General features: G+C 35.3%; 1 protein-coding gene across 1 annotated transcript; it reads left to right on the top strand.

Moving 5' to 3' along the window:
- The first annotated feature begins 1,550 nt into the window (after positions 1-1,550).
- LOC104608401 (putative galacturonosyltransferase 15) lies at positions 1,551-9,518 on the top strand. Its single transcript, XM_010274374.3, has 6 exons — positions 1,551-2,235; positions 2,336-2,403; positions 2,724-2,882; positions 7,870-8,460; positions 8,555-8,875; positions 9,021-9,518. The coding sequence occupies exons 1-6, from the start codon at positions 2,010-2,012 to the stop codon at positions 9,303-9,305; spliced, it is 1,650 nt and encodes a 549-aa protein (XP_010272676.1). The 5' UTR covers positions 1,551-2,009; the 3' UTR covers positions 9,306-9,518.
- Positions 9,519-11,107: the final 1,589 nt, after the last annotated feature.

Here is an 11,107-nt window from a genome sequence, read left to right as displayed (position 1 = left end):
TGATGTAAGATTTATGTTGCAATGGATTTACCATAGCATTTGAATCAAATTCAAATTTACCTTTTACATATCCATAAGATATCAAATCAAATTCAGATTTATAGTATTTTTATTGGATTGGATTCAAATATATCTCTATCCACATTCAATCCGATCCATGCAGATATGGAGTCACCTCAATCTCGTTAATGCATTGAATTAAAAAATAAAGTATATAAAACTTAATGGGTCTGTCATAGTCCAAGTGAATAACCTCAGCCACATATTTTGTGGGACCCGGTGTGACCCATATCATAATGAGGAATGCACATCCATACAAGAGGGGGGAGGGGATTGCCGATTGCATATCTACAGTTCATTCCCATATCATAAATTTGCACATAACAGTATTTATTAATCTTCATAGTTAGGATCCGTTTGGTTTGCAAGAATAAAGGTTTGGAATCAAAATTGAATAAACTGTTTTGTTGGATGGCATTAGAATCCCATTCCCATTTATGATGAAATGGTCATTTCTTCATCCTTTCCTCTCTTGGGAATGAAATCCTATTTCAATTAATTTCAATTCCTATTCTGATTCCTATTTGAACCAGATAAACTATAAGAATAAACCATTTCTATTCAGAGTCTGACAAATTTTAATTTCAATTCCGATCCCAAACCAAAAGGACCCTTATTTTATTTTTCTTTACTGATTTATCGTAACCATTGAGAGTCTGAGTCTGAGACATCCTCCCTCTACAATTTGGACAGAAGGGAAGCCCCTTCTTTTGTGTCTAGTATAAAGAAACATCCACCTTGCTTCAATGAACCAAGCCCATGCTTCCAACTCAAAAAAAAAAAAAAAAAAAAAAAAACCAAGCCCAAGCTGATAATTCTTTGTCCTAAGCGAATATTGGGCTCAATGCTCCAAAGGTCCAATCAATCAGGCCCACTTCTACTGATCCTCATTTGGACCTTTTATAATAAGTTGATTACATTGTACGGCTGAGATCCATTCCAATTGGGCCCACCATAAGCTGTCCTCATTCCCCCGCATAAAACGAATGGGCCAAACTGCTCATCATAATCCAGGGTGGGCGTTGGGATCCACAAAAGTCCATTCCCCCACGTAAGCACCAAAATCCCACTCCCTCTACCTCTAGTGCTTGCTTATCTCATTATGACGTTTACCTGACCGTCTAAGTAACGGTTTTCTTCTGATATCACAACCCTCGAAGTCTCGAACCATGAGGCTTTCTTCCTTGATCCTTCCACGTGTCGTCTGACCACATGTGGGGCCCCGACAAGTCATCCCTATATGTTGGCCACGTGTCAAGTTTATGATTGACATCGAAGTTGACATTTCCATGGCAAGTAACATGCTCCGGTCCGGTCCAAAAGACGTAGAAAGCCAGTCTCCAGATGTCACTTTCTGGAACTGTCGGTGAGACTTGAGAGACCTGAAAACAAGATTAGAAGAGGAGGGACAGATTCGTAATTTAGGTTAAGACCGAGGGCAATGTCAGTCTCCATCAAGCCAGCCAGCAAGCATATATAATTGCCAAGCTTTAATCCTCTTTTCGCTGCCGCGGCTCTGAACGCGGCATTGGTGGTGCAGACTGCAGAGGAGAAACTAAAAGGAGCCTCCTTTTGTATTCGCCCAATCGGTGAATTGGGATTTCATTCAATTCTTGAATCGGACGATTCCGCTGGACCGAGCTCGTCCTATTCTTGCTTCTGTTTACAGCTTTCAAGTGTCGACTGTTGAGTGAGAATTGGTTGAACTCGCAGGATCGAAGATCTTGATGAAGAGAAACGGAAGCTCTTTGAGCGTAGGATCCTTGGAAGGAGGAGGCTACGAAGGACTGAGCTTGGACTACTAGATCTCGACTGGAAATGAGATTCTTCTACAAGAAGAGGAAGCGGAAATCTGAGCGAGAGATCGACGGAAAAGAAGGACACGAAGGAGGAGGATCGTCGGATTGGAGGTGATAGAGAGTAGATAAGAGAAAGAGCGTGGGGTAGAAATGAAATTTCAAATATCGACGACGGGGATGAAGAGAGTGACGATCTCGAGTGGAGAAGGAGCAAGAGGCTGTTTGTGGGAGGTGATGAAGGGGAAGGGATCGGCGCGCCGGTTTTCTTATCGTTCCGTTTTACCCACCGTGTTAATTCTGGGGGTAATTTCACCGTTTCTCTTCATCCACACTGCCTTCCTCACTCTCGATTCCACCTCCCTCTGTTCTTCCCTCGGTAATTAAAAATTAACTTTTAACCTCACTGTTATTTTATTAAAATTTACGTTTTTCTTAGTTTTTAACTTTAATCTCTTTCCCTGGCGGAGCCGGAGCAGGAGCTGCAGCAGAGTGTATAAGGTGGAGATTGGGGCCTACTCTTTTCGGCGGGAGCGAATCATCGCCGGTAAATTCTTCCTACTGACCAAAATGCACTTGTATCCTTTTCAAGACCTCGTTGTACTACCGGTTGTGGACGGATGGCATTCCTGGGATTTTAATATGAATACAAATTTTAATAATAGGCGTTATTAGAGAAATTTTGGGGAGATTTGAACTTGACACGTGGCAAGTTATTTACTGTTCATGCCGTATTGAAATCAAGAATACAGCGACGATTCAGTACTTTGCGACGTAACGTATTAAATGCTAATACAGACACAGTAATGCTAATACAGACACAGTAAAAGTGATGTTTGCTTGTGTTGCTGTGTCTGTGTGATGTAGGAGCTCAGAGAAGAACTGTTGAGAGCGTTGATGGAAGCAATGGCAGTGGATGGAAGAGCAGGAGTAGAGGGTGATCCTGGATCGTTCAAGGAGCTGGTAATGGATGTGACGTCCAATAGACAAGACATCAAGGGTTTTGCCTTCAAAACCAAGCTTATGGTCAGTGTTTTTATGCTTTTACTTTGTACTGTTTTTTGCTTCTTTACTTTTCACTTCCCGTTTGTGAGGGTTGAAGCGCAGTGATCGGAATCAATCCTCGTAAGACGCTGTTCACACCGTTCGCACAGTTACTTGCAGCGTTGTATTGGAAATATCTCTCTATATGAAAAAAAGCATAGAAGACAGAGATATTCCCATTTCCCACTAAGCTATAACTGTGTTTGGTGAAAAATCCGGAGAGCTAAATGATCCTCTTATAGTTTATCCGGACTCCGGAGCGCCTCACAATTCAGCTCAGCCTGCATCTTTACCTGTAATGCTTTAATGCAGCTGAAGCTTGAAGCTGAACCAACTTAGCTGAGCCGCTCATCCCTCCCAAACGGCCCTTACTCTGTCTGACGTTGGTTGGATCGTTATCAATTTTTCCTAGGTGGGTAGGGTTTTGATACCATATTTAAACTTCATTGGCTTTTGTCGGGTTTTTTGGTACTTTTTGTCGGGTTCATGAATCACAAAAAAGTATACCGTTCATTTTGAAACCGATAGGATGGTAGCGTCAATAAATTTTTTTAGGATAAAGTTTATCTTTTATATTTAAATTTATTGATAAAAAAAAGGACAAATATGGTAATTAGTTATTGATATTAAATGAGTTGAAAGGTGGTAATTTTAAATTTTCAATACATTCGATTCTTTCTCATAAAATCCAACATTTAAGTTATTAACTTGCATTCATCTTCATTGAAACATATAGATGGTGTTTTAAAGCGTGGGCATTTATTGGGACTGATTTTCAAAAAAAAAAAATGCCTATGCTTCCAAGACCCATTTTTCACAAAAAAAAAACACTTTAATTTTGTTTGAGAGTGTTTCTGCCACGTAGGCAATGAGCAACACTATGCTGTTTGGTAAGGTGATTTTCATCACCGTTTTTTATGTATGTGTTGACAGGTAAACACCATATAGGATACACGTAATCCCCAATCAATTAACTATTGGGGGAAACGGTTCACCGACGTTTCATGCATCGGTGGGGTCCCGATTTACAAGGCACGCCTGAACCAAACAATGAAATATATGGGCGTTTGTTGAAACACCTATGTGGATCCGACGTGGCATCGTTTTTTTTGAAAAACGGTCACGGTTCCAAACATCCCCATATTTAGTAGAGTATTTTTGTTGCTTCTCATCATTAAATTCCATTAATTAAATCTATATCTAATAAATTAATAATTTCAATAACACAAAAACTTATACTTTTAAAATATACATTTAAAAAAAGTGTTTTCATTTAAGTGGTGGTAAGAAATTAAATCATTTTGGGTCAAATGGGACAATCCATGTTGTTACAATTAAATAATAAAATTAAAAAATAGATAAGATGCAAAAAAATATAAAAATAACATCATATATTCAACATATTAAACAAGAATAAGCATGATAAATAAGAAATGATTTTACCAAAGATGGAAATGGAACGTAGAATTTAAAATTAATTGGAAATAAAACTATTTTTCTATTTTCACTCATTAAATCTCATATTTAAGGTATTCTCTCATTAAATCCTATATTTAAGATATATTTTTCTCATCATTAAATTCTATTAATTAAATCCACAATATTAATTTTAATAGCATAAAAATAAAACCAATTTCTTCCCTCTCTTTGGTGGGTAAGAAATTATACCATATGGGGTCAAATGGGTTAATAAATAATGTCATAATTAAATAATAAAAAAATAAAAAAAAGTTAAATATAATACAAATAAAAACAATAAGAATTGGACATATTTCTAATATTGTATATTCATTATACTAAACAAAAATAAGTATGAAATATAAGAAGTATTCTTATTAATGATGAAAATGGAATGGCAAATTTAAAACCAACATAGAAATGAAATGATGCTATAGTCAAATAATAAAATTTTAAAAAATATAAAGTACAAAGAATCACAAAAATAAAAAAAAATAGAGAAACATTTGGGCACATATTTAATGTTATGTATTTATAAAAAATAAAATATTAGGTACATATCTAATGTTATACATTCATTATATTAAACATAAATAAGTATTATAAATAAGAAATAATTTTATCAATGATGAAAATGTAATACAAAATTTAATATCAACATAGAAATCAAACCATTTTTCCTTTTGGGTGGTAGTATGGTAGATTAATGGTTTGGGTCAAATGAACTAATCTATGATATGATAACTAAATAATAAATTTTTAAAAAATAAAAAAAGTACAAGTAATCAAAAGAATATATGAAATTTTATATATTAATTATGTCAAACAAAGATTAGGTATGGTATATAGAAATTATTTATATAATGTAGATGAAATATATAATTTAAAACTAATCTGAAAGCAAAACTATTTTCTTATTTAGATGGTGGGCCAATGGTCCAACTTTTCAAAGAAACTCATGATGTCATAATTGAATAATAAATATTTAAAAAAAAGATGGAACTCAAAAAATGAAAAAGTGCAGAATTTTGTCAAAAACATTTGGAAACATTTCTAAAATACAAAATTTAATAATAATAATAATAACAACAACAAGTGTTATTATAATTTAAAATTTCCACATGCAATACACGTACACATTTACTACAAGCATTTAAGTTTATTTTTAATCATATTCTTACTTTTGTTAATTTTCATTTCTATCTTAACTATAATGTATCTAAAATTCAATTAATTAATACGAAGAAAAAAGCTCTCATGTGCAATGCACATGCTTAATTACTAGTGATGACAAAAGTAGGGATAACCTGAACCTCATCCCGCCCCAATGAAGAGCATCCATTGAACTTTGAACTGACCACTACAAATATTACAATGCTGCAATGACAACAGGTTAGATGGATCAGTACGGATTCACCTTAACCCAATTCGACCAAAATCCCAATTAAGCTGACTCATCATTGGGATTTACCATCTAGAATTGGTCCAACTGTTTTCCCGTTTCTGGTGAAATGACATTTTTCTAATGGCCATTCCCTTCCCTCCCTTGATAATGAAAATTCATTCCAATTGATTTCGATTCCCATCTCGGTTTGAACCAGACAGGAGGAATAGACCATTCGAATTCGAATTCTGATTTTAATTCCGACTTCAAACCAAATGAACTCTATATAATGTATAAAAAATTTTATATACATATTATGTAATATTATATATATTTAATATTTTATACCTAAAAGCTATATGTCTAGAATCAGGCCCGGCCCAACCCATGATCACCTGGTGGTGAAACTTAACCCCTCAAATTTTGTTCTGTGATAAAGACCCTCTCAAGCTTCTAGGTTCCGGTACTTTTCGTTGACCTGTAAACAGGGTTGATGATAAAAAGTAAAATGACTTAATTGCCCATTCAAAATGATAAGAATAACCATTCTAAAGCACAAATTGTTTTCAAGATGTATTTTATGTCATGGACCTATATAGTTGAATTGTTGACCCACTAAGGGCCAAATTAGTTGAATTGATAACATGGACCCAATCATTTTTATATACATTATAGATTAATGTTATGCTAATTAGAGATATTTATGAACCTTTTTTTTTTATTTTTTCTTAAATGTTATATTTATTTTTTATTAAGTTAACTTTCTAATCAAATGCACAGAATATTAATATAAAATTAAATTTGGAAGGAATTAATAATTTAAATTAATATTTTCTAATATAATATATAATATTTTGGTTAGGAATTAGCTAGCCAAATTAACTGGTTTATTTAATTTTAATATTATTAGGCATATAAGCTTATATTAATTTTTGTATTTAGTTTCTTATATTATTATATAGAATGGATTGGTGAAACATGATTCATGTAGCTGACCCCATATGGTTGGGATAAGGCATGGATAATGGTTATGATTTAGTTTCTTATATTAAACAAATTTTCTAATATAATAAATAGAGTATTTAATACTAAATTGAATAAAGGGATAATAAATAGATGTTTAGATTAATGGAAATTGAATCCGTTTTGCAATTAATGACAATTGAGTTCCTAATATCTTATAGTTATTTATACATTTCAAAAATGCAAAAGAAGAACAAAGGGGAATTTCTAGGGGTTCATGGCAAGCATAGGACACCGTTGATGTGGATTATTCCCTCCTATATATATAATATAGATTCAACATCTGGATTCTATCCAAGACTCCAAACTGTGATGTGAATCCAACAAATAAGATTTGATTCTAATCCAAATATCAAGGGATCAATTTTGGATCTAGGCATATCCAACTCAATCTGATCGTAGTCCAAAATAAAATGACTTACATAGCTTCTATGAGACTTGAACCTATTTCTCTTTAGTAAGCATACAACATTAATCCAACTTTACTAAAGATGCAAATTAATTTTATGTAGATACAACTCTATATGCTTCAACTTTATTGGACCGGATATGTATGGGGTGGATTCATATTGGATCCAATTATAAGTGGATTAAATTAGGATGGCTTTAATAAGAATTTGGACAAATGGGGCTCACCTGTATTTTTTAGACAATATGGATATAATACTTGGCTTCAGAGCTTAGTGTATTTAAGTTGGCTAATAGTTAATTTACTTGCTTCCTTGCCTCTTTATTGTTAATTGTGGTTACTAGATGGACAGAAAACTGTTCTCTTAACCATCCCATATCCAAAGGTTATTTTATAGTTTTACCATTATTCAGAAGGTGTGGGTATAAATAAATAAATTGGACAAAACCAGACTATCTCAAACAATGCAATTTCTCTGGGTAATTTATCCATTCAAAAGAATTTAATAGGGCGACCATATTTATTGAAACTTCTGTACTATTTGTTAAGTTTGGTGTTCCAACATACACATAGACTGTAATAACCTCTCTTGGTAAATTTGCTTAGATCAAATGTGGCAGCTTAGCATGGCATGGTTCTAGTCATAACTTAATAATCCTCTTAAATCAGAAACCAACCTTCTTGTTACATTGCAGCTAATGAAAATGGAGCACAAGGTCCAATTAGCAAGACATGAGGAACTGGTTTACAGGCATTTTGCTTCATATGGGATCCCAAAAAGCATGCATTGCCTATCTCTAAGGCTGGCTGAAGAGTACTCTATTAATTATTTGGCTCGAGCTCCATTGCCACCACCAGAGTCAGTGTCTCGTCTTGCTGATCCCTCATACTTTCATCTTGCTCTCCTAACTGACAACATTCTGGCTGCCTCTGTTGTGATCTCTTCTGCCCTGAAAAACTCTGCTTATCCAGAAAAAATGGTGTTTCACTTACTCACTGACAAGAAGACTTATGCACCCATGCATGCATGGTTTGCACTTAATCCTGTAGCTCCAGCTGTGATGGAGGTCAAGGGATTACATCAGGTTGATTGGCCTCATCAAGTTAATGTTGGAGTGAAGGAGATGTTGGAGATTCATCGTTCAACTTGGCATCATTACTACTATAACAGTCTCCAAGAACGAAAACTTGATGATTTTGAGGAGGGAGACTTGAACAGAAGATTGGATGCCTTGAGTCCTAGCAGCCTCTCCCTCTTAAATCATCTTAGGATTTATCTCCCCGAGGTAATGGTTTTCTGCATTTGGTAAACTGAGCAGATGATTATTATGTGAATTTGTAACCAGTGTTTGATTGATTGTCAATTTTCTTGGTCTCCAGCTATTTCCAGATCTTGACAAAATAGTATTCTTGGATGACGATGTAGTAGTACAACATGACTTGTCAACTCTATGGGAATTGGATCTCAATGGGAAAGTTATTGGTGCAGTTGTTAACTCAGGAAGAGGACAAGGAGAAAGTGAGAGAAATGAATGTCTCCCTGGAAGAAAATATGGGGATTACTTGAATTTCTCAAATTCATTAGTATCATCAGAGTTCGAATATGATGATTGTTCATGGTTATATGGAATGAATGTTTTTGATCTACAAGCATGGAGGAGAACCAGCATCACAAAGAAATACCATTATTGGCTTGAACTTGTAAGTGCTTCCTGTTCTTTTGATTAATAATATGTTCTTGTTTCTGAAGCCTTAGCAGTCATTTGAATTAGATTTAGTTGAAATTGTATAGCATGTATATTACATCATTATCTATTGTACTAACCATATGGTTTCACTGCAACAGAATCTCAATTCTGACTTTACACTTTGGTGTCCTGGAGCGCTTCCACCCGCATTACTTGCTTTCGAGGGTCATGTTCATCCAATTGATCCTTCATGGCACATGGCTGGATTGGGTCAGCAACCACTTAGAATAGCTTGGAAAACGTTGGAAGCTGCTGCTGTCATACACTTCAGTGGCCCTGCAAAACCATGGCTGGATATAGGGTTTCCAGAGCTACGTGGTCTATGGAATGCATACGTTAATTTTTCTAATGATTTTATAAGAAAATGTGATATCATAGAATGAAGAGAGCAAAGAAGTTCTCCTTTCTTATACATATGTTGAACAGAGCCGGAGGTGCAATTTGAGCAGAGGGAAGAAGGTTTTGCCTTCAGTCTCTGCTCACATGTACCTCTGGTCATGAAAGTTCATTCTTGCTCATTCTGTATTATATCAATAGATATCATATAAAGCTACCAAGGATTACAGAAGAAAATTTTATGCTTAAACATTCTCACATTTCTGGGGTTGCTTTATTGGATTATCTTCATTTTTGGCTTCAAGTTTCAACATCCTTATGGTGGGATATTAATTACTTCCTTCAAGTTTCAAATGAAGGATCCAAATTGTCAAAGAAATGGATGCAACAGGACATTGGATACAAGGCACTAAACAAATTAACAAAGCATTGTCTTCTGTGTGGCTGTGTGGAAAAATTCCTACTAGAGATTTGCTATCTGAGAAGAGAGTAGAAGCGGAGTCTCATGGTGAACAAAGCATTGAGAGGGAAATTGATTGAACCAGTCCATGGACGAAAGCTCTAGTCACTCTCCTGATGAAGGTCTAGTCATATACTGATCTGGCATTCTTCATAAGGTTCATGTAGTGTCTGCCCACTGATTAGTGATTACAAGTGCATATGCTTGCATGTACACAAAAGACAAAGCCAATGCCATTTCCATTATCTAGATCTTACTTGGCCCAACAGTCACCAACAACAGCCTAAGGCTTCTACTACAACAAACTTCAAGTTGTTCCCTCTAATATCATGAATTATAAGCTAGACAAGCATTGATCTCCCTTTTTCTCAGGGAGGCCAATGAAAACCGAAGCATTTCTTTAACAGGCTTTGTTTTGACTGAATAGGTAGGGCTCTGATGTTCTTGAGGAATCATGCTTTACTGCTTATGACAAGAATATGGTGGTAAGCTTCAAGATAAAAGCTCTTTTGCCTATTAAAGACCACTAGACCAGCCAAGATAAAACTAAAATGTAGTATCAGAGTTAACAAAGCATTGAAGTAAGCTTCTGCTTTTGAATAAGGGTGTCAATGGACCGGTTTTGGACAGTCCAAAATCAATTTTGGATGGATTGGACAGACCAACAAGACATTGGATTGGACCAATCCAGTTCAAAATATTTTAGATTGGACTGGACCTGGTCCGTCTGTAATAAATTTATATTGGATTAGGTTGGATTAAGCCAATATCTGGTCCATTGATATAAGATAAGAATATAGGTGTCAATGGACCAGGTTTGGGTTGAAACCAATCTAAATTAAAATGAATTTGAACAGATTGGATGGTCCAGATATTGAATTGGACCGGTCCAAAATATTCATTGGATTGGATTGGACCTGGTCCATTTGTAATGAACTCACATTGGACTCGACTGGATTGGACCAAATCCAGTCCAATCGGCCTTGGGCTGTGGAAAACAGAATTGAACAAAAAAAAAAAGTGTTTCGGAAACACTTTTGAATAATTGGGGCTTTGTGCTTCCCCCCGGTAACCCTTGGATCTGATAGAAAATTTCATGTGAAGCTAAAAATATATAGCTTTTTATATCTTTGGAGAAGTCAATCAGGCTGCTGACTTTGTTAATAGGTTAGAACATAAATGTAACCAAGCCAACTCAAGAAAATCACTTCCCAAGTGAGGTTGCCATCATTACTTTCATGATTTCAAGGGGTTGGATTGTCCTGCGTTAAAGCTCCTTTTTCTGTCTAAACCCTCCCCTCACCCCCCTAAAAAAAGAAGATTGCAACTCATGTGATTAGGCTGAACTTTACCTGCATCCTCACCCCAGTACAAATTGGCTTTACGGAA

Source organism: Nelumbo nucifera, chromosome 6, assembly GCF_055504915.1.
Source record: "Nelumbo nucifera cultivar China Antique chromosome 6, China Antique-T2T, whole genome shotgun sequence".
NCBI classification, from domain to species: domain Eukaryota; kingdom Viridiplantae; phylum Streptophyta; class Magnoliopsida; order Proteales; family Nelumbonaceae; genus Nelumbo; species Nelumbo nucifera.
This window is presented reverse-complemented; position numbering and strand designations above follow the sequence as displayed.